General features: G+C 36.4%; 2 protein-coding genes and 1 long non-coding RNA gene across 3 annotated transcripts; all 3 read left to right on the forward strand.

The window, feature by feature from the left end:
• Positions 1-2,155: 2,155 nt before the first annotated feature.
• LOC122053942 (spindle and kinetochore-associated protein 1 homolog) lies at positions 2,156-6,845 on the forward strand. The gene is made up of 9 exons (XM_042615841.1): positions 2,156-2,335; positions 2,430-2,554; positions 2,645-2,757; positions 2,887-2,950; positions 3,937-4,004; positions 4,091-4,196; positions 4,292-4,321; positions 4,468-4,581; positions 6,485-6,845. The coding sequence occupies exons 1-9, from the start codon at positions 2,239-2,241 to the stop codon at positions 6,560-6,562; spliced, it is 795 nt and encodes a 264-aa protein (XP_042471775.1). The 5' UTR covers positions 2,156-2,238; the 3' UTR covers positions 6,563-6,845.
• A 1,768-nt stretch (positions 6,846-8,613) lies between these two features.
• On the forward strand, positions 8,614-9,498 carry LOC122052244 (14 kDa proline-rich protein DC2.15-like). Its single transcript, XM_042613684.1, has one exon. It carries the CDS (start codon positions 8,870-8,872, stop codon positions 9,272-9,274), a length of 405 nt encoding a protein of 134 aa, XP_042469618.1. The 5' UTR covers positions 8,614-8,869; the 3' UTR covers positions 9,275-9,498.
• Positions 9,499-22,721: 13,223 nt separating this feature from the next.
• Positions 22,722-23,719, forward strand: LOC122052245. Its single transcript, XR_006131944.1, has 3 exons — positions 22,722-23,334; positions 23,408-23,475; positions 23,662-23,719. It is a non-coding gene; the product is annotated as an uncharacterized LOC122052245 (long non-coding RNA).
• Positions 23,720-24,777: the final 1,058 nt, after the last annotated feature.

The raw sequence follows: 24,777 nt of genomic DNA on the forward strand, positions 1-24,777 counted from the left end.
TATTAAAATAAATTAAAATATTAATTATTTAATAATTTATTTGATTTGTTTTTAAATGATATTTATTTTGATTTATAATTTTGTTAAAAGAGAATACGAACAGTTAATTTATTAAAATAAAATAAAATATTAATTATTTAATAAATTTTTTTCTAATGCGTTTTCAAATGATATTTATTTTTATTTATAATTTATAAATTTTTTGGAAAATTTTTAATCTTGAATTTTAGTTTAGCGACGGTTAATGTATATACGTCGCCAAATAACCACAATTTGAGGTGGGAAAAATTTTCACTACTATTAGTGGCGTTGAGTGCAGAATGCGTCACCATAGTGTCACATTTGACGACGTGCTTTCTATATCGCGTCGCCAAATGATCCAGGTAATATTTGCACTATCTTTTAGCGACGTGGAGTGATATGCGTGTCGCCAAAGACCTTCATTTGACGACGCATATTGTTTAATGCGTCGCTAAATGATACAAAATAAATGTGAAAAAATTCCCTCCTAATGTTCTATCTTTTAGCGACGCGAAACCTTCCACGCATCGCTAAAAGGTCATATTTTGCGACGTTAACCATGCTATGCGTCGCTAAAAGTCCGAATTCTTGTAGTGTATAGAGAGAGGACAATTCTATCAAAACATCTTGATATGGGATCTTAAGGGCGGACGCAGATATAATATGACCGTCAAAATTAAAGTCAAAATGACATGAATAATTAAGGTTAAGAGGAGGTGGTAACTAGCGTGTAACTCTCCATGAGGCTTTATTATTCATCCAACGTTAAGGCCTTTGGTATGAGAACAGTTGGCATATGAGCCAGTCGAACTTAGAAAACCTAGCGCCCAATTCTTATATTAAGACATCTATCAGATATCCGAGCAGTTGATAACCAATCAAGTTTAAGGGAAACCTAACATATCACAGATCCGACAAGTCATAAATTCGGTCGGAGTAAGGGGACCCAGTTCCCACTCAGTACAAGTCTTATAATATATGACCGGTCAACCTTAGGGATTTTCTCACATGTCAATCCTCCTTCATATAATCGGTCGGTAATAACTCGAGTCAGATTTACACAACTCAGCAGACTTGTCTCTTATACATATAGAAAAGTGATTCTCTTTATAAACTCAGCCTGAATTTCAGATTTCAGATTCTCACTTCAAAGGCAAGTTTTCTCTTATATGGATGATAACTTAAAATATTGATCGAATCTCCAGGGACTTAGTTCCCCATTCCTTAAAGGCAAGTATCCTAATATATGGTCGATCGGCTATAGAACCAATCAAATCTAGGGGGCTTAGCTTCATATTACTTTCAGAATAGATCTCCAGCACTACCTAGTACATAACCGAGTCGTTTAAGGGAAGAATGAATATACAATCGACTGGTCTAAAGATTCAGTCGGGAAACACTCAATATACAACACGATTAGAAAATCACAACAACCTACTAGAATAACAATCATTTGTTAAGGAATATTCCTCTATTATAATGTGAGCATTCACTAAAACCTTCTTCAAAGATGATTGTACTTCTCATGAGTCGAGAACTTATGACATTATATTCCTTCAACTGTCTTATTAAGTACGTAAGTTGCAAAAGATAAAAGAGGTGCACATATGGATAACGAAAGATTCTTCGGACGGTTACTATATATCACCTAGGCTGTATGCTTTCACTTATTTGATAATTTCTAATATTTTTTGTCATCTCATGATTACGGAGGTTATGAGAGGTAGTATATAAAGGGGTCATCTCCGTTGGCGAGGTACACATATGCACGTCTTACGACATTCTTATTTACACGCATACATCCTACTATTTTTCTCTTCATTTGTCTGCTTGGATATTATACTAACTTGAATGTCGGATGACCTTTACCAGGACCCTTTTCCTAATTTTTGGATCTGACTTTCTGTCTACTATCTTGAATATGTGCAAAGAAGAGAAAAACACTCGGAGTTATCTTCTTGTTTCAATATATCATATTTCTCTTCTTCTTTGTAAAGTCTTCTATTAATCAATCACATCGTCACCCGTGGAGTGCGTCATCTCTCTAATTTTCAAAAGATGACATCTTTTTCAAATTAATTAAATTTATTTAAATTTAATTAAAATTAGAAACTTGCCCTCCAAACAAGCATTTCAAAAGTTGGGAATGGCGTAGATTTAGGTATACAAGGGCTCGACGGACTGTGAATCTGCTACCGAGCAAGCGAATCAGCGATCATGGATCTGAAGCAAGCGGGATCGTCCCTTGACGCTCTCGTCTCCTCCTTCCAATCGCGCATTGTCGATCTCCAGGAGCTTGTAATCGCCCGCAACAGTTCGTCATCTGACAATCCCCCTCTTTCTTCCATTTCTCGAAGTTCTTGAAGAATTTCCGGCTTAAAAGATCTTCTTTTGTTCTTCTCGTGCAGTGTATCCAACCACTAGCATGCCTGATCTGTCGGCGGTCGACACTTCCCTGAAGACGATGGAGTCGCAGATCCAGGCGATAAAAGACCGGCTGCAAGAGGAGCGAAATGTCATCCCTAAGGCCAAAGTCTCTCTTTTTCTCCATCCGTTTTTAAGGCTAACCCTAACCTATGGATTCTGTTTCTGTACCTTCTTTCCTTCTTGTCTTATGGTGTAGAAATTCATCGAGCTGTCCCAACAACAACAAAGAAAGCTGCAACACATGCTCTCTCACATGCCCCCCGCAATGCTTGAGAGCAGGTCGCGTTCGGATCACAATCCCTCCATCAGGTAATTTATTACTAATGAATTGAGATCTTTTTTTTTCCCCAGTTGTATGCTCCCTATTAATCTATGGGGGTTTCGGATAATGCTTCGGGAACCCTAGTTCTTCAAAAATTTCCTTTTTGTGTTGCACAGCATGGTAATAGACGATTTGGAGGAACCTTCTCATCTTAAGGAGGAGCCTGTGGCAATGCCTAAGGTTAGAAAGTGCCTAAGGACTTGTTTGTTATAGAATCTCATTTGCTCCAGCAGAATGTTTGGCATGTGCAAATCATCAATTTCTTAAATGCTCAAAAACAAAGTTTGTATACGAGACTATTTAAATTCTCTGATTCTTTTTACCCTTATTGAACATAACTAGCATTCATTTTCTTCTCATTGTGAATGAAGATAAGATTGAGTGGATCCCATCATGTACTAAGCACGAAATATAGTACAATGAACACAAAGAGGACTTGGAAGCCACAATCTACAAGTTTGCTATTCTGTGCTACATAAATAAAGTCTTCAAGAAATTATTTTGCAGATGAATTGTGTTAGAATCAAGTCTAAATGTCTAATTTTTATAGACCTGCAGTAGTTTTAGAATTGATATGAATAAACTAAATTAAGATTAGACAACGAGATCCAAAATTGTGTTGGATGTCCAAAATAGTGATGTTGCTCTTCTGGCAAAACCAATTGCATAAGGGACTAAGGCTATGGCTCAGATACTCATTGTGCAGGACATCAGGGAGGGTGTCACGGTCTTCCAATGTTGCATTAAGAAATAATATAAAGAGAACAAGAATTGAAACAATGATTATCCGTATAGAAATTTGTTTCTGATACCTTGAAAACCATCCACCATCAACAATTTCACTGCAAAGCAATTGTAGTTGAAACAGATGCAAAACCGTAAATTGAAATGGTGTGTGTGTGTGTATATATATATATATATATTCAAATAAAAAGTAACATAGCAGACCTACACATTTATGTTAGGTTTTTCATGTACGTAGAAGCTTTTGCTCACTTCTGAGAATCTTCTTACATCAAAATTGAGCATGATCTCATAACTTTGTGCTATTGTGTTCAACAACAACAACCAAGCTTTATCCCACTAGATGGGGTCGGTTTGTGCTATTGTGTTCAAGTAATATTATTGTTTGATCTTGAGCTGAACAATGAATTACTCCTATTTAGATGAGGAAGGGTCCGATTCCTGCCCCCCGTTGGTATATTTCTTTTGATGAATTGGACTCACTGTCATCGTAAGTTTATACTTAAAGTTACTATGGATGACAATGTTCTTGTGGTTGTTTGTCATTAAATCCAACTCCATCTTTTCAATGATTAGTTACATGAGGGGAAGACTGACTTTGGACAAGGTCAACATTGCTATCAATGAGATAGCTGTTCACGCAGAAACAAATTCTCATCTAATTTCATGCCCAAAGAAGAAGGTTCAAGCTGCTCACTACTTTTTAAAAAAAAAGAAAAAAATTTAATTGCCATTTGTTATACTGAAAGATGCTTATTGTTTCTTCTTCTCATGTAGCTAGCTGAAGACACTTGGGAGAAGGCCCTTGTAAGTACATTCATTTGGTTACCAAACAAATTTCTGTTTTCTTGTACATGCTGTAATACACAAATTGTAAAACCTCATGTTATGCTGTACATGTATGTGTATCTCCAATTTTACACAAGTCTGCTGGTCTTGGTGTCAAAATGCAGGAACTAAGAGATATAGTATCAGCTGATTCAGTAAAGGGCAAGCACTTTTTCCTTGAAACTGACATAAAAGGACCAGGACTGAAACTTGACAACACAGGAAAAGCAATTCTAACTGTAAGTCATCTATCATTGTTAGCAAGATGTATATTGTGCCTGTGAAGTGCTCCACAAATTTGGTACTTAGGTTTGTTGCCTTGGTTCTTATGGTCATACTTCCCTCCTTAATAATATCAGTATTGTTATTGGCTGTTCCACAAACTTAGGTATCAATTGTATTAGGCCGGTAGGATCAAAAATGGTGAGAAAATTTTAAAAGAAAAAATATGAAAAGTAAAATAAATTGTTCAATGTATGAGGCAAAAGATGTCAAATGATTTGATGATGGGAAGGACAGCCATCTCATTTGAAGGTCTTGTTGGCTCGGGCAATTGAGTTCATGGCTCTTATGGGAAGAACAACTATCTCATATTTCTACTTCATGATTAGAAAAATGCAACTTAGCATGGCAAAGTTTGGATATATTAGTGTCTTTTAATGACTTCTAAACAAAATGGAATGAATGGTAGCCTTATGATGCTTCTATCTACTTTAAGAGAAATATAAGATGCTCCTAGGCAAATACTCTTACAAGCAAAATGTCTCCCTTGTATGCCATATATAAGAATAAAATGGCCGCTTAATGCAAGAATACTTCACTTCTCTCAAGGAAAGTGGGATGAACTATCTATATATTATCCTATTTCCACATATCCCAAAGTCTTGAAACGACAATATAAAGAGTTTCAAGTTGGAAAATTCCTATTGAACTTTGTTGATTTATACGTTGCAACCTGTTCATAATTTCTTGCCAATGCAATTATGCATCCTTAGCCAATGCTCTAGCAAGTCGCCCCTCTTCTCCTTCTAAAGTTATCACTCATGATGCTGGATTAGCTCATGAGGGCTAGAAGAGCACATGGATTTATACGTTGCAACCTGTTCATAATTTCTTGCCAATGCAATTATGCATCCTTAGCCAATGCTCTAGCAAGTCGCTCCTCTTCTCCTTCTAAAGTTATCACTCATGATGCTGGATTAGCTCATGAGGGCTAGAAGAGCACATGGATCCACACATATTTTATTTATATCCTTTGTGTTCATTGCTGTTGCAGAAGTCATCCATTAGATCATTGTTTGAATTAGTTCAGAGGATAATCCCTCCAATGCTGCCTAGTGGGCTCCCATTGGAGCGTGGCTGGTTTCCAACCCTTCGTTATATTGCATCCCTTTAATGCCCTTTGAGATATAATTACCTCATGTACAAACATTGCTTGTCACCAACAACTGCATCCCATTCTCTCTTATTGGATAAGATCGCATCTTATCGTGCAGGGTTTGATGGGGCTTTGTAGTCTCGTCATTCTCCAAGTGGTGTGACACTAGTGTCGATGACTAAAACCTCACCAAAAGCCAAATTACAGGCTGGACCCTATTGTTACTGTTTTATCCATGGAACATTTTTCACCATCAAGCCACCTGATGAACTAGGACCGAATTGAGTTACACCCAATATATTCCAAAGACTAGTCGATGATAGATATTATTGCAGCTCCTATATATTTAGAAGGAAAGGAAAGACTGAATTTTCAACAACACTGTCACAGATCAATCCAAGCATGGTGGCGTACACATCCCAAAACTGATGATAGTCTTACTGCTTTCTATAACAGTGTCAATCTGTAGATAAGAAATGGAAATGTATAGTGTAGTCCTACATATTCAATTCAGCTTTATTTACATATTATTTGCACCTATTAAACCCAAAATCATTACCATGTAATTCCTCTCCACCAATCTTTGTGTAATGGCCTATCCTTTATATAAGAAATTTGACAAATCACTCCTTGTTATAGGCCAAAAGTTGTGAGTTGGATTTTGTCAGTTTCAACAAATTCTGTATAGCAATAGTTGGAGTTCTTGTGGATATGTGATTGCTAAACATGGTGTGCAGTGCTAATTTCTATTTTGTGGCCCACAGGTCCTTCGACATCTTGGCCGTATCGTTGAAACTCGTATCGGTCATCACCGCGTGTTTACCCTTCAAAAGCCTCAATAACATCCTTACTTTTCTTGAATGAGTTTAAATGAATGTCATCTGTGGGTTCTCAAAAGATTCTTTTAGCAAGAACACTCACGAGATTCTCTTTCGAAGGTTGGCCGATGGCTCGTAACTTGGTGTGTTGTTTTCGTATAAATGCACTTGTGCTCGGAAAAATTAGTAATTGTAAAGTGGATTTAAGTACTTTTTGTGCAATGTGTGCTAACTGTATTGATGTTAGAGCTTTAGGAAAATTTCCTTAGCTTTATTTTAATTTATGTTCCAATAATCTTATTTATAATCTAAAGGATCAGACATTACTAATTTACTGTGTGCCTACTGATGAAATATAAATAAAAGGGATTGAATAATGAGAAAATTTTGTCACGCATGTTGTGATATTTACTTACCTTGAAATTTTGAAGAAGGGGTTGTTAGGTCATATTGCCAATTGTAAGGATGACTACAACCTTACTTTTGATTATAGATGATTTAATAAAACTTTATTTTATATTTTGTGGATCAACCGAAATGGATTCTTGGAGTTTTTTTCCTCGTTTTTTAAATGAAATCTTCAACAAAATTCTATTTTCTTTTAAATTTTTTCTGTATACTTATATTTAATGCAAACTATGTTTTAAATATGAATGAGTTTTATGGAAGAGGTTTTACATGTTGCGAGGATAGCTCAGTTGGGAGAGCGTCCAACTGAAGATTTGAAGGATGTGTTCTATCCCGGCTCACTGCAAATTAAAATTTTTATATATAATTAATAAAATGGCCAATTATCGGGTTTTCCTAAATTTGCACATGGATAAATTTGAAAATACAAGCAGCTCCTTGTTTAACAACGTCCCAAATTTTCATCCCGCCCCCCTCATTATATTGGATCATTGCAGATAATGTAAAACAATACACAATATTCATACAAAATTCCCTCGCATAGCTGGCCAGAAACGAGGACAAGATCCACTCCATCCTCGTTCAACGAATCACGTCGCGTCTATCTTCGTGCAACTTGCAGACATATTCGCCGGTCCGTCTCCAACAATGACCAGACAGCTCAATCAGTGCTGCAATGCATAAACAATATAACGGCGAAACTGGACAAACAACAACTCAGTCCGGAGTCTGAAGATGAGCAAGGTCACGGGAGTACTACTATATACACATATATCTCACCATTATCAAGTTCATTTTCCCCACCATAATGCTCTTACCCCAGTGAGCAAAAATTAAGTACTTCCTGAGGGCAAATTGCATGTCAGGTCACAGTTTATAATTCACTGAAGTATTTATTTAAGCATGAGAGTGGTCACCGTGACTGAATTGATGGGAGTTAACGCAGCTATTTGTGAATTGTTACATGAAAACATGTGGACTGGCTAGCTAGGGCTTGACATTTTAACGGTAGGTAGCGAGTCTATCATGTTGATGAAAGATTCCAAACTAGGAATTGGTATCATCGATGATTCATCGTACACAATAATGTGATCGGTCTCCCAAAAGTTAATTTATCGATCCTTTAATCATAGCTACTTTAATTTCTGTCTAATCCTAATCCTAATCTTAATATATCCTAATTCTAATTCTAATCCTAATCCTTTAATCATCGTTAGCTAGCTAGCGTTGTTTCTTTTACCTATTGTTTATTCACTGCATAGTGCTCTTTGTTGTCTCATGATCCAGTAAATAGAGGGCACTGGACGTACCCCAGAGATTATCAATTTCCTTTTATCTTCTTTATGGAGTAACAGTTTGTCATTATGATATATATTTACCATCTACCCGAGTACTAAGCACCAAACGATCTGAGTCCTTACGTACGTACCCGAGTCCGGCCTAAGTGCCTAGCTAGCACTATATGCCCCTTTTGGTCTCGATCGGGCTAAACTCATCCTGACTCCTCAGTCACGGATTAAACCCTAACTCATTGTATTGGAATCATTCTTGTCTCTTACCACCGCACCCTACTCCTCCGCGGGGCAGGGCATCACCTAAATATCATGATGAAGAATATTAATAACCATGCATAAAACTCACCTCCTTCCTGCTAGCTAGTTTCATCTGCAGAATGCAACTCGCATTGGCCTGATGATGAATTAACAGAGCGCATCCCATGCATGATTTGCCTGCCAAAACCAATGCCACTGCAGCTCGATCGCCCACAGATTCATCGTCCCGATTACAATTAGACAGCCTTCCCTCTTCTTGTCAGTTTCTGCACAGCAGCTGTTCGAGTTCGTAATTTCTCTAGCTCCCCTTCAATTAATTTCCCCCCTCTATAAATACTCCATTCCTCACCCAAGGAATGCATCAGTAGCCATGGGCACCGGTGGCTCGGCATCGGGGTCGGCCTCGGCGGCGGGTCTCTTCCTAGCCCTCAACCTCCTCCTCTTCTTCACCTTGGCCGGCTCCTGCGGCACTTGCCCGCCGAAGACGAGTCCGAAGCCTTCGTTGGGAGGGAAGTGCCCCATAGACGCCCTCAAGATGGCGGCCTGCGCCAGCGTGCTCAACGGGCTCATCACCTTCGGCATCGGCGCGTTCCCGCAGCAGCCCTGCGACTGCTGCACGCTCATCGTGGGCCTGCTCGACCTCGAGGCCGCCGTCTGCCTCTGCACGGCTTTCAGGGCCAACATCCTCGGCGTCAACCTTAACGTCCCCATCAACCTCACCCTCCTCCTCAACTACTGCGGCAAGAAGGTCCCCTACGAGTTCCAGTGCCCTTGATCACCGACCGTACGTGCGCCTCCACTCGTGTGATCGATCCGCCATGTCCTTTTCCATCGAGCTATGTTCTATTTGGTTTTCTGCTGGATGATTTACTAGTGTGCTATGATTTCCCTGTATCTTCGACTAGCTAGTCTGGAGTGCCATCGTGTTTTTTCTTGATTTTTTTTTTATGTTTTACAATAAGGAATAAATTAAAAAAAATAATTAATCAGGTTGGATAATATCGAGTATAAGATGATCAATTCATCCCCACAAAAATTTTTCATCGATTACAGGATAAATCAGGAAGCGCTCGCAGCGGGCAGCCTATGACCCAATATCCTTTAGTTGCGTGTCTCATTTGGGAAAAAAACTCTTGTAAATTTGTCAGGATTCAAATCATGGGTACCTAGATAATAATCTGAATATCTTATCTAACAGAATTTAGAAGAAAAATTCCTATAAATACTGTTGGATGATTTACTAATGTGCATGCTATGATTTCCCTGTATCCTCGACTAGTCTGGAGTGCCATGGTGTTTTTTCTTGATTTTTTTTAATGTTTTATAATAAGGAATAAACTTAGTTAAAAATAAGGGTGGACAAACGCTTAATTTATTAAATTGAAATTGAATAAATTATTTTTTTTAATAAATAAAATTGATAAATAACCCGAATAAATAGAATAAACTTTCCTTGGATTTAATTTATCATTTTTAATTTGTTAAATATCTTTATTAAAGTATTATGAATTTTTGTTTTTATTTTAGTAATCCAAATAATAACCAAACCAAAAATAAAATTGGATTTATGTTCTTAACAACATAAAAAAAGTGAATTCAAACGTAGTTTTGTTTTTCAATATTAAAATAAATTCAGATTTATATGGGAACGCCAATATAGTCTTATTTTTTTAAAAGTTAATGGAAATGACTAGATTTGTTAGGCGAATCAAAATATTTGTAAATTCAATTCTTATGCTCTTAGAAATATAAATTTGGTCTTAGTTTATAAAAGGATCGTTGAAATTTTTAAATTAATATTTGATAAAAAAAAAAAGGCATCACTTTATATAGACATAAAGATAAAAAATTAAAATGATGCTTTTTATTTTTAATAGCTGCTAGGTGAAAAAAATACATCTCTTATTTATTAATATACCAATAAAATTATTTCAATTTTTTTTATCAATTTCATTAAAATTATTTTGGACAAAAATAAAATACATTCAACATTTAACTAATCACCAAATGAACATTCTTTTAATCCTAAAATAACTCTTACTTGAAGGGAAGGGAGCCGATTGGTATTGATTACTTAATCATCAGAATGATAATGAATTGGTATAGATTATTTAATCAGAATGATAATAAATTTGATTGGAAGGTGAATCATAATTAGAATCAATAATTGAATTGTTGGTGCTTTGTATAAATACTAGAATGTGTGTTGATGTGATTGATGTTATTGGTATAGGTCCTGGTGAGACCGATTAGAAGGGGAATGAATAGCCTTGCCAATTAGATTAATATTTTTTTTTACTTTCTTTCTTAGAAAAGACAAATACAAGTTAGTTGAACAAGAAATAATTAAACATAAGCTAAAATAAAGAAGAGATATATAACTTTTAGTTGGTTACAATCGAAGAGATTGTTAATCCAAGATAAATATCAGTTTACTAGAAGTTCTCCTTCGATGAAGCTAGAGTATGCCTTTTTACATACGATGACATTGGAGAATGAACGAATTGAAAGTACAGAGTTTGTAAACCAATGTTTTTTTTGAATGAAGAGGACTAGCTCACTGGTCGAAATATAGCCGTTGTTGATGTGGCAGGTTTCAGGCGCCTGGACTAGGTCCAAGTACCTCCACTATGGTGCATTATCCACTCCACAACGTCTCCACAATGGCTTCTTGATAAATCTCTTATCCATGCTCGGGCGCTAGGAATGTTGCTGACGTGGACTCAAATTCTATCCTCGCTGCAACGTCTCTGAAAGGGCGGTCCGGGTGCTTGGACTGGTTTGGGCGCCTAGAGTCCGAGCGCATGGACTTGGTCCAAGCGCTTGGACAAGTCAACTTTGTGTTGATTTGTGCGGTGGTTACTCTGGTCGCTTAGGTGATTCTCCGGCTATTTAGAGTTAAACTCATCCAAACCCAACTTCGGCCTTCTCCTCAAGCAAACTTCCCTCTCTGCTTCTCGTCTCTCGGAAGTGGCGTGCGCATCCTTCTCATCCGCCGATGTACTTTTTTTCATCTCTTCGTCCCTCAGATGTACCGAGTCTGTCAATTCACTTTCCGTACCATCATTCTCGCTTGCTGCGTCTTCCACTAAACTTTTTGTGTTCCTAAGTCCCTATACACTTAGACACAAGATATCAAATACACAGAGCTTAACTTAACCTAGTTAATCACATCAAAACCAATATGAGATACTTACAACTCCCTCTGTTTAATATGCAATAACCTAAGTTAAGTTTAGGTTAAATCAAACACTAAAATTAGTAATATTGTAATTAACTCCAATCAATTTGCAATTATAACAAGTAAAGAATTAAATCATTAAATCAATATCAATACCTCCTCCTAAATTTAATCCTAATTTTTTCCGCTTTTGATTACATTAAAAGGAAAAAAAACATGTTAGGGAAAAATAAAAAAATAGATAGCAAAATATTGAAAAAAAAATCAATAATCTTATATTTTTACCAAATTTTTAAAACAAAGTACTAATTTTATCAATTAATTCTCTAATTTGATAAAAATAAATTTAAAATTATTTTTATATTTCAAAAAATCTTGAAGATTTTTGTCAAAGTCAAAAAAAAAAAAATTTATATTAGGGTAAAAAATTTAACCTATAAAATATTTATAGTGTAACAATAATAAATGTTTTAATAAGATAACATTATTTTTAAAATTAATTATTAAAAATAGTTTTACAGTCCTAACAATCTTACTAATTTTTATCACCATCCAAAATACAACTGTAACTTCCTAAAAAAAAAAAAAATCAAGTTTTTAGAAATTAATTTCTAAAAAAATTTAAATTTTAAATTATATTTTTTGTTCACAAATTTATAAAATATCAGATAATTGTCTAAAAATTCTAAAATATTTTACCTAATATAAAACGTAACTAAGATCATATAAAAATTATGTTTTTGAAAAAATAATTTTTTAAAACATTTTTAATCATCAAAATTCATTTGCTGAAAGAAGAATTTTAAAAATAAATATAATGAAAAAAAATTTGAAAATATTTTTTGAGTAGATAATATGTTTATATTTGTGCAAACAAAAAATCAATATAAAATATTAAAAGAAGGTATATGAAATAACTAATTTGATGAATAGATTTAAAAACTAAAGCAATATTAAATTTGAAGCATGCATAAAAATTAAGATAAAGCATGATTTAGGAACCGAAAATAAGTTCCTACCTATTAGATTTATCAAAAAATTTTATGATATATATTTTCTTCCACTTTTATAATTTGACCTCTATGGTTTTGTAAATATCAATTAAATCTTTTTATAGTTTCTAAAAATTAGAATAACAAAATTTGAACATGCAAAATTTTTAAAACATTCTATTTGTTCTTTTAATTTTATAGTTCCATTTTTAACTTTATCAAAATTCTCTGTTAGACATGCTTTAGCTAAGATGATTTTCAAATTTACATTTTTTTTAAAATTTGATATTCTTAGTTTTAAACTTATACAATGATTTAGACATTAATGTTATACTTGAATATATCTGATCAGGAGGTAGAAGACATACCTCACTTACCAGATCTGATCTGAAGCTGGATTCTTCTTCTTCATTGTTGCTTTCTTTAGATGTAGCTCCTCTTTCATCGATGCTTTCCTCTCGGTAACTCGCCATTAGTGTCAGTCAGACATACTCCTCTAGTTCAGATTCTGATGATGACTCGTCCCATGTTGTCTTCAGATTCTTGTGCTTCAATTTGCTTGGCCCTTTGTTTTTCTCATCCCTTTTTAACTTCAGCCAGTCATCCTTGATGTGCCCTTCTTCTTGACAGTTGTAACATCTGACTTTTCTCTTTCCCAGAAGAAATTTCTTGGCCTGTGACTTGTTAAGTTTGTTGTATTTTAAAAACTTTGAAATTTTTTTTACCATCAATGCTGCTTTGTCTTCATTTAACGATGTGTCGGACTCTAGTTCATTTTTTCTAGCTTTCCGCACTAGATTATGATTTGACTTCTTTTCTTTCCATATACATGTACATATAGGTTCGTGTGATTTCAAAGTTAAAAATGGTTCTTTTAAATTACGTACTTCCAAATTCTTTGATATATAGTAGACATCTACTATTAATGTCCACTGTTGAGTTTTAAGGAAGGTGTTGAGAGCATATCGGATTGAGTCCCGATTCATTACCAGTTCTCTGAGGTTTGTCAGTCCGATGATAAGCTCCTTGATCTTTTTGTATAATTGAGCTACCATTTCTCCTTTTTGCATCCGGAGGTTTGTCAATTGATTTCTGAGCATGTCCCGTCTTGCCAGCTTAGCTGTCGATGCCCTTTTGTATAGATCTAGGAATTCCTTCTAGAGTTCCTTGGCGAAGTCGTAAGTGTCGATCCAATTGACTTCTTGCAGTGGTAGAACATTTAGTAGATGAAACTCTACCTTACCATTTGTCACAGAGTCGGATTGCTCCTTCTTGATTCAAAATATTCCTCTTTCTCGGCTCCTTGTTGATCTCTGGGTGTTACAAAATCATATTTAATCAGAAGTAATATATCAAACTATATTTTAAAGAATACCTCTATTTCCCTTTTTCAGACCGTGAAGTCCCCCTCGAACTTTAGTGGATGAATACTCGCTCCGACTATTTGTGCTTTTGACGACGGTTAGTCCTTTTGAAGCGTCTTCACTCTGATGTCAATTGTAGGTCCTGGTGAGGCCAGCTAAAGGAGGTTGCATAGCCCTACCAATCAGATTAATACTTTATTTTACTTTCTTTCTTAGAAAAAACAAACACAAGTAAGTTGAACAAGAAATAATTAAACATATATAAGCTAAAATAAAGAAGAGGCACAAAACTTTTACTTAATTATAATTGGAGATGTTGTTAATCCAAGAAAAAATTATCTCACTAGAAGTTCTCCTTTGATGAAGGCATAGTAGCCTCTTACAAACGATGACAACGTAAAATTACAAAGCAGAATGAAAGAATTGAAAGTACATAGTTCATAAACTAGTGTTTTTTAATGAAGAGGACCAAAGCTCCATATATAGCTTATTGGTCGAAATATAGTTGTTGATGACGTGGAGAGTTTTGGGTGCTTAAACTAGGTCCAGGTGCCTCCACTGTGGCGCTTATTCGCTTTGCAATGGCTCCACAATGGCTTCGTGATAAGTCTCTTATCCATGTTCGGGGCGCTTGGACCAGTTCGGACGCTTGAAATGTTGATGACGTCAACCCAAATTCTATCCTTGCTGCAACATCTTCGAAAGAGCACCTCTACTAGCCCAAGATGGTCTGGGCGCCTGAAGTCCGAGCGCCTGGAGTCCGGGTGTCTGGATAAGTTAACTTTGTGTTGACTTGTCAAGCTACTGCTCTAGTCACTTGAGTGATTCTCTAGCAATTTAGAGTTGAGCTCATCTGAACTCAACTTCGGTTTTCTTCTCGAGCAGACTTCCTTCCTAACTTCTCATCCCTCGAAAATGCTGCACACATCTTTCTTGTCTGCTGGTGTACTCTTCTGCAGCTCTTTGTCCCTCGGATGCACTAAGCCCATCGACTCACTTCCCATGCCATCTTTCTCGCTCATCGCATCTTTCACTCGACTTCCTATATTCCTAAGTCCTTGCACACTTAGACACAAAATATCAAATACGCAGAGTCTAACTTAACCTGGTTGATCATATTAAAATCAACGTAGGATCCTTACAACTTTATACCAATGAAAGTATGCAATGGGAATGAATCAAATTTCCAATTTTACCCTTGCCATTAAACAATACAAGAAAAGTTGTAATAGTCGCCACAATATGATCAACACAGTTCAAATAATGCACCTATGAAAAAAACTCGCGGGCAATTATATACATATTGTAGCTTTTAATAAAAATGAAAAAAAAAACATATCTTATTGTTTGTTTTTTATTTTTATTTTTTTTAAATAGATAAACAAGTAATAATTGTTTAAAAAAATTATCAAGCCATATATCTCAAGCATGTTAGCCATATTTCTCAAGCATATTAACCATATATCAATAGTACAAGTGAACACAACACATATCTCTAAAATAAACCATTATCAGTAATTAATCATTGTTTGAACACAACATTAGTTAACATACCAATTCTTCAACGGACTATAATTCTATTGAGTGTCTTACCCTAAACCAAAGATACACCGTCATCCTAAAAGTACAAAAAATAATCAATTAATTGAATGGTAGCTAGGTAGTGATTCAAAACCCGATCACTAAACAAGATAAGTTAAAGAAATGTTTTTAGAATTTTCAAAACAAGCATATTCAGAATCTATAATTACAAGCAATTGAGGACAAAATCTTCTACTTCAGATGGATTCAAACTAAACAATAAGTTAACTTTCAGAGTATCTTCACAAATTATTTGAGCAACCTTGTACTTGTTCTTTCCAACAAATCCATGCTTATCCAACATCTCAAGAAGTAATGGCATTTTAGAAGATTTACCCTAAACCTAAACTGACATAAACTCAAGGTGTGAGCTAACATTTTTCATAAAATCATCTGTTCGATCATTGAGTAATTTGAAGTCACAGTTAATATTTTGTACAGTTGCATTCCTTGCCTTCTTTGAAGCCTTTTCAACTCTGTCAATGTAATTTTTTTCTCCTTAGAGTGAGATGCTCTAGATGTAACAAATGATTGTTGATTTGACATTGAATCTATTGGTACCCCAGGATTGTTTTGATATGATCAAATAAGTTAGGTTAGGTTCTGTTATGTTTAATCCTGTGTCTAAGTGTGCAAGAACTTAGGAGTACAAGATATCGAGCAAAAGACCCAACTAGCGAGAATGACGGCACGGTAGAGAGCCGGCGGGCTTGGTGCCTCTGAGGGACGAAGTGTCGCGGAAGAGTATGCGGGCGGACGAGAAGAAAGCGCACAACGTTTTTGAGGGATGAGAAGGCAGGAGCGGAAGCTTGCTCGAGAAGGCCGGAAGTTGGATTCGGGTGAGCTCTATTCTGGATGAATTGGAGTGGAAGACCCGAACCGAGGCGAGTGAAACCAGAGTGGAAGGCCCAGACTAAAAAAGTCAACTTGGTTAACTTTCTTGGTCCGAGCACTCGGGATCAGATATCTGGATCGTATTTGATTATGATCCGTTATGAAGGGGATAAAATTTTATCCCAGGCACCTGGAACCCTTTCAGGCGCCCCAAGCAAGGCTATATAAGCAGTCTTGCTCCCAAAGCTAAATAACAATGAGAAATACAAAGAAACAACACTTGTGCGCTCTTAATTTTTTATTTATCTTCTTTTCTATGCGTTCATTACTATAAGAGGTTTCTTCATCTGAAGGAGATTTTTTAGTGCGCTTTTTCGCCTTAGATTAACAACCTCTCTGGTTGTAACCAAGTAATTCACCGTGCCTCTTTCTTTTAGTTTCTTTATTATTCTCTTATGCAAGTGTTATTCTAAGTTATAAGTCTAAGAAATGTTTATTTGTTTTGATTTTTACAGGGGCTATTCACCCCCCCTCTCTAGCCGGCCGCCAAGGGTCCTAACAAGTGGTATCAAAGCCAGGACGTTTTAGGAGGACTAACTGCCGAATGAAGCACACGAGATGGCCGGACCGAGCATATACCCACCGAAGTTCGAGGGGGAGTTCGCGAGCTGGAAAAAGAGAATGCAGGTATTCTTTAAAATCGATTTTGAATTACTTTTAATAATGAAGTTCAGTTTTGTAGCGCCTGAAGGAAAGGAAGAATACCAATGGATGAAGAAAGAGCAGGTCGACTACGTGGCAAACGGCAAAGCAGAGTTCCATCTATTGAGCGTCCTTCCGCCACAAGAAGTTAACCGGATCATCGCCTATAACTCAACAAAGGAGCTTTGGGAGAAGTTCCTCGAGCTACACGAAGGGACGTCTGAAGCCAAGCTCGTAAGATGAGATCTGCTAAGCAACCAGTTAAGTAACATCAAATTGGAAGCAGAAGACACCGTTACACATTTTCACTCGAGAATGAAGGAACTCATCACCAGCCTCATGAATCTCGGAGAAAAGGTAAGCAACCGAGATTCGCTAAGGTACGCGCTTAATGCATTTCCTAGATCTACTAAGTGGACATCATTAATAGATGCCTACTATATATCTAAAGATTTATAATCTGTAACCTTAGAAGAAATGTTTTCAACATTTGAAGTCCATGAAACGAGATGTGCAGATTTGAAGAAGGAGCCAAAGAACAACGTTGCCTTTAAGGCAAGGATGGATGAACGAGATTCAGAATCCTCTCTCGACGACGAAGAAATGATAATGATAGTAAGACAATTTAAAAAATTATTTAAATCTAAAAAATCTAACTATCTGTAGGGTAGAGAGAAAAGAACAATCAGATGCTACCATTGCAATGAAGAAGGACACGTAAAAAACAACTACCCTAAGTTAAAGATCAACGACAAGGACAAAAGAAAGAACAAGAAGCCTGCCCAATCTAATAAGTACAAGACACTAAAGGTGACATGGGACGAAACATCGTCCGAATCAGAAGTTGAAGCTATTGCTGGACTTGCGTTAATGACAAGTCATCAAGACGACGAAAATGAAGCAAGCTAGTCCAAAATGAGCATCGAGAGCATCGATGAAGGGGGAGCGACATCGGAAGAGAACAATAATTCAGGGGGAGCTACAGATAACAAGATTGACAAGGTAAGTTAGGTATGATCTCTTCCTCCCGATAAGTTATTTAAATTTGTTAAATTATTATCTAAAGACGGTTGCAAACTAGAAAATGAAAATAAAGAATTAAAGTTAATTCTAGCCAAATCTTGCCTATTAGAATATTTTAAAAAATTACAATTGGAAAATGATAAATTGAAGACACAAGTAGAAAACTTGAAAAATCATATATCTTTAACTGTTCAAACTCAAAATTTTAAAAGACTAAGCTGATATCTTAGATTTCACAAGAGTCAATTAGAAAAATTCCTAAAAATTATGTGCCCCCAAAATTTCTGATTAATCCTATATGAAGGAACCTATATTGGATTCCAAAAACTTGTATAAATTAAAAAGTTTAATTAGACTTAGGGCTTTTAGCAAGAAAATTAAATATTTGAATTTTCTTAAGAGACTTTGTCTAAAAAGTAGTTGTTGCTCTAATAACCAAGAAGGTCTAGTGCCTCACCACAGCCAGAAGCTAATTAATGAGATAAAATATTTAATTGACTAACTGATGAAGTATTTAAATGTAATTAAATAATACTTTAAATAGTTAATCAAATATTTTTTTCGGTGCTTTTAACTTAGACTTTTTTTTAAAAAAAAAGACTTGAAGTTTTTTTTTGGAAGTATCAACTTTACTTAACCAAAATTATTTCTACAAAATTAGTTTTTATAAATTTGTTTAACTTAGAAAATTGTTGATGTTACAATTTTTTTTGGTGATATCAAAAATATATTTTTACTTAGATTTTTTTTAAAAAAATTTATTGTAATTTTTTTTGCTATCAAAATTATTTTCAAAATTTTCAATAACTTGATAAGTTTTTCAAAATGTTAAAAATCAGATTTTTTTTTTTTAACTAAAAAACTTTCTAATTTTTTTTAAAAAGTTACCTTTAGATTTTGTTGGTACTTCATTTTTTATGTGATCAAAGGGGGAGAAGGGAAGATTAAGTCTAGGGGAAGGTAGTTTTAACTTTCTTAATTTTTGTACTTTAATTACAAATTTATTGCTTTTACTTTATATTAGTTTACCCTAACTTAACTTAGGTTGTTCACATCATAAAGGGGGAGATTGTTGGTACCCCAGGACTGTTTTGATGTGATAAAAAATGTTAGGTTAGGTCATGTTGTGTTTAATCCTGTGTCTAAGTGTGCAGAAATATAGGAGCACAGGATATCGAGCAAAAGACACAGCTAGCGATAAGGATACAAGGGAAAGAACCGACAGGGTCGGTGCGTCTGAGGGACGAGCTGCTGCGGAAGAGTATACAGGCGGACGAGAAGGAGGCGCGCAGCGTTTCCGAGGGGCGAGAAGCCAGGAGCGAAAGCTTGATTAAGAAGGTCGGAAGTTGGGTTCGGGTGAGCCCTATTCCGGATGGCCGAGATCACCCAAGCAAGAGGAACTGGAGCGGAAGACCTAGACCGAGGCGAGCGAAATAGGAACGAAAGGCCTGGACTGAACAAGTCAACTTGGTTGACTTTCTTGAGATTTTATTCGGATTGCATTTGACCGCGAACCGTTGTGAAGGGGATAAAATTTTATCCTCTCCAGGTGCCTGGAACCCTTCCAGGTGCCCGAGCAAGGCTATATAAGCAGCCTTGCTCCCAAAGCTAAATAACAACGAGAAAAACAAAGAAACAATACTTGTGCGCTCTTAGTTTTTTATTTAACTTCTTTTCTGTGCATTCATTACTGTAAGAGCCTTCTCTACTTGAAGGAGATTTTTTATTGCGCTTTTTCGTCTTAGATTAACAGTCTTCCCGGTTGTAACCAAGTAATTCGTTGTGTCTCTTACTTTTCAATTTTTTTATTATTCTCTTATGCAAGTGTTATTTTAAGTTATAAGTCTAAGAAAAGTTTATTTATTTTGATTTGTGCAGGGATTATTCACCCCCTTCTAATCGGTCGCTAATGATCCTAACAGAATCAACTTCTACTCCATTGTCAGTAGTTGTATTGACATCTATTATGGACAAATCAACATCAACATCAATATTTATTATGTTATGTGCAACCACCGTAGGATCTTTTGCAACAACGTCTATTGCTCTATCTTTATCATATATCATCTCTAACTCAACCAAAAAAAAAAAATAGTAAGAGAATGATATATTGAATAGGTCTTTAGCTTTGGAGTGACCTGTATAAAAAAAAAAAAAAAAAACAAAAAACACCTCTCGATAATTGAACAATGACAAATGAAACTATAACCCACAAACAACTTTAATTAATTTAAAAAAAAACAATATAACATTCAAAGGTATAATGAACCAATATCTACACAAAAATCGATGCTCAAGATTGAGGTATAGGAAATTAGGAATAAATACAAATGATATATAAACTAGCTCACACAATGTCAGGATGAAACAAGATAAGTAAATTAAGTGCACCTAATAAAAACATAATTGCTAAAATAACAAAACCAGCCCATGCAAACACTTGACAATCCAAAGTAACTAATGTCCTAAGAAGTGCTTTAATCAAAGTGAACAATATGAAGCCAAACCGAAGGCAACATGAGGAAAAAATAGCAAAAGAAGAAGAAAGTATAGAAGTGAATCATGCATTTGATATTCATCTAATACCGATTTATATACAAGACATAAGACACCAATTAAATTCTAGAATTCTAGGAACCAACAAAAAATAATGACTATTCTAGAAAACATGCAAAAGACATTACAAACTTAGGAAGAAGAAAAATATAGGAAAATGGTGAGCTATTAAAAGTTCACTTATCCCAAAAATCTTAATTGTCAACATTCCCCCTCAAGCTGGATCCAAAAGATTTTGAGATCCAAGCTTGCTTAAAAGCCATTGAAACTGAGCTGAAGGTAAAACCTTGGTAAATATATCAGCTAGTTGATCTTGACTGCGTATATAACAAGTTTTGATAAGCTTTGATTGAACTTGTTGTCGAATAAAATGACAATCAACTTCTATATGCTTCGTTATTTCATGAAACACCGGATTAGCAGCAATGTGCATTGCTGCTTGATTATCACAATAAAGAATCATAGGAGTAGCACAATGACATCCCAAGTCTGAAAGAAGACTTTTAAGCCACACAAATTCAGAAGCAGTAGATGCCATGGCTCGATATTCAGCTTCAGCACTAGATCGAGCAACAACTTGTTGTTTTTTGCTTTTCCAAGAAACTAAATTTCCCCCAACGGTTATACAGAAACCCGTAGTAGATTTTCTATCAAGGGAATTACCGGCCCAATCAGAATCGGTATAGTCTTCAATATTAGAGTGTCCATTTCTAGTCATAACAATTCCACGACCAATGGATCCCTTTAAGTATCGCAAAATTCTTTTTACCAGGTTCAAATGTTGATTAGCAGGAGCATGCATATATTGACTGACAATATTAACAACATATGATAAATCTGGTCGAGTGATTGTCAAGTAAATAAGCTTGCCAACAAGTTTCTGATAGTAAGTAGGATTTTCAAGAAGTTCACCTTCGCATAATGGTTTTAATCTGCTGTCAAGAGGAGTACGAGCAGGCTTGGACTCAATCATCTTGGCGTCCTTGAGTAGATCAAGAGCATACTTCCTTTGATTAAGGTAGAACCCTTTGCTGGAATTTGTCATTTCAATTCCAAGAAAGTATTTCAAAGAACCAAGATCTTTTATAGGAAATAACTGTTGAAGATGTTTTTTCAGTTCTTTGATAGACTCAACATTACTTCCTGTCACGATAAGGTCATCCACATATACTAGAACCATCAATTTTTCAGAATATCCAAGTTTAACAAATAGAGAAGAATCAGCATTGCTTTTTGAAAAACCAATCCTTTCAAGTGCATCACTCAATTTTGCATGCCAGGCTCTAGGACTTTGCTTAAGTCCATATATAGATTTGTGAAGTTTGCAAACCATGTTATCATCATTATGTTTTATGAACCCAGGAGGTAATTTCATAAAAACTTCTTCTTCAAGATCTCCGTGTAAAAAAGTATTTTTTACATCCATTTGAGATAGAGACCATCCATTGTTAATTGCAACTGACAATAAAACACGAACAGTTGTCATCTTTGCAACAGGAGCAAAGGTCTCTTTATAATCCACTCCATATTCCTGAGAAAAACCTTGAGCTACCAAACGAGCTTTATGTCTCTCAATTGAGCCATCTGAGTTAAATTTGGTTTTGTAGACCCAACGACATCCAATAGCCTTTTTTCCTTTAGGAAGAGGTACAATGCTCCAAGTAGAATTTTTAACAAGAGCATCCAATTCTTCTTGCATAGCATTCCTCCAAACATCATTGGAGTTGGCTTCTTGAAAAGATTGAGGATCTTGGATAGAAGAAATTTTAGAAAGAAAAGCAGAATGTGCAGAAGAGAAATTCTGATAAGACAAATACTGTAAAATACCGGAAAAATGAGGAATAATGATAAGGGAATTTTTCGGAATTTTTGGAAATTTTTCGGGAATTTTTCGGAGCTCGTATGGACGAGTTAACGGGGATGAAAACGGGGCCCGGAAAAGCCTGTTTAGGCTACCCATTTAAGTGAGGAAAAGTTATTTTCTTTTCCTTTTCTTTTCCGTTTTTCTTTTTATTTATTTCCTTCCCTCGAGCCGAAACCGTGCCCGACTTCTCCTTCTTCCCCCGCGTGCCCGACGCCCTCCTCCGAGCCCTAATCGCCGAGCGGTTTCTTCCTCTTCCTCTTCCTCCATTTCCTTCCCGAGCCGCCGCCACAGCCGACACCGCGCGAAGCAGTGCCGACCCCGCGCCGACGCCGCCCTTTCCCGCGTACAAGCCCTCGGCCAAGGAAACCCTAGCGCCGACAATCATCTTCCCTCTGCCCTAATTTTCCTTTGCGTGCCACTACCGAGGGTGAGGTTGCTACTCCCTTCTGTTCTCAGTTTCTCACCGCCATGTCTCTACTCGGATTGGTTTTGGACCAGAGCAAGGAGCACGGAGCCGAGGCCCTCTTTCCCCCTGCCTTATTGTTGACTGCCATTTTCCTTTGTGCCCTAGCATCGTCGATTTTTCCTCCGACCTTCCAGGCCGAAGATGCCGCGAGCCTAGCACCAATTTATCTCTCTGTTTATCGACAAGAACACACGGGTCCTGGCTTTGGGCAGCGCCACAGTACCAGTTTTCGGATATCGAATTCTTCTTTCTCTCATTGATCTGGATTGGAGGTAGGTTGTGATTCTGTTCTCAGATTCTATTGTGGAGGAATTGATAATTGTGTGGATTTGGTTTATATGGCAGATTAGGGATTTCAATCTGCTGCGGCTGATCTTGGTTCAGCTGAGGGTTTTAAGGAGGAAGCTGTTAAGGTTAGTTTAATCTAGATGTTGGGTTAATATGGATGTGTAACAGATTTCTTTAAGAGTTGGAATCTATGTAATTGGTTAGTTAGTGATCGTACTTTGATTAGGGGTTACCCTAAATAGGGTTGGGAATCTTATTTAGCTAGTTGCTATATATGTAATTAGCTAAATAAAATTATGTGATTGACACAGGACTTTGACGCGAGACGAGCATCTTGATGTCGAGTTTGGACCGGATACGATTCTTTCCATTTGGAGGCGGGTACTTTGACTTATGTCTTTTGATATGCGTGATAATATGTTTAACATATAACAATAATTGTGTTATCTGTTTGTTTCGGTTGGTCGCTACATGATTAGTTACATGTTTATTTGTTTATTTATGCTGCACTGCATGATATCTACCTGATCACATATGCTTTAGGTAGTGAACCAACCACATGCTATGATATGTTCTGGATCTAGGGTTTATTTGATACCCTATTTGATTGGTGTACCTTTTATTTGACACTTCTTCCAGTGGTACACACTTGTATCTAGTTATATGGACTATGCCATGTTTTTAGTGTCATGCATCATGATTGCATGCTGTGCGATTGTCGGCTCCACTTTGGTTGAGCCCGCCATGATTCATCTTACCACCGTGGATTAGTTGTATATCTGGAGTGTGGCGGTTCTTTGTTTAGCTCCGTTGGTGCGAGGACTCGGTAGTGGTGGCCGTGATCGATTCCTTCTGTTTGGCTCCGTTGGCATTTAGGGTAGCAGCGTGGCAGATTGTGGACTCTGTTTGGCTCCGTTGGTCGGGAGACTCGGTGGTGGCCGTGATTTTTCCTCCCGTCGTTGTGTCTTAGGGAGATGAGGCGTTGAGCTCCCCGTTTATGATTTGGGGCGGAGGGCGGAGTACTCAGCGGCATTAGTCCACTCGATCATCGGGAGCGATGATGTCAGTCTTGTGATCACCATCATTTATTCGTTTTATTGTTGTGATTCTTTGCACTTATATCTTTGCGTTTGTATGGATCGTTTGATTGACATGCATCTGAGGATTATGATTTCTTGATCGGCGACTGTTACCTTTGTACCTTGATCCGGTTAATACTGATTATCTCACGATTTTGTTTGATTGCATTTATTCCTTCGTATTGAGGTATCTGCGTGATTAGTGTTATCATTATTTGTTTTATTATGCATATCAGTTGTACCTGAGTGTTGGACTCACCCGCCTCCATTGTTGATATTTTCAGGTTGATGCTGACCCCCATCTGCACGTAGAGCTAGTTCTCTATTAGTTCGTTATTTGTTTTATTT

This window comes from Zingiber officinale, chromosome 3A (genome assembly GCF_018446385.1).
Source record: "Zingiber officinale cultivar Zhangliang chromosome 3A, Zo_v1.1, whole genome shotgun sequence".
NCBI classification, from domain to species: Eukaryota; Viridiplantae; Streptophyta; class Magnoliopsida; order Zingiberales; family Zingiberaceae; genus Zingiber; species Zingiber officinale.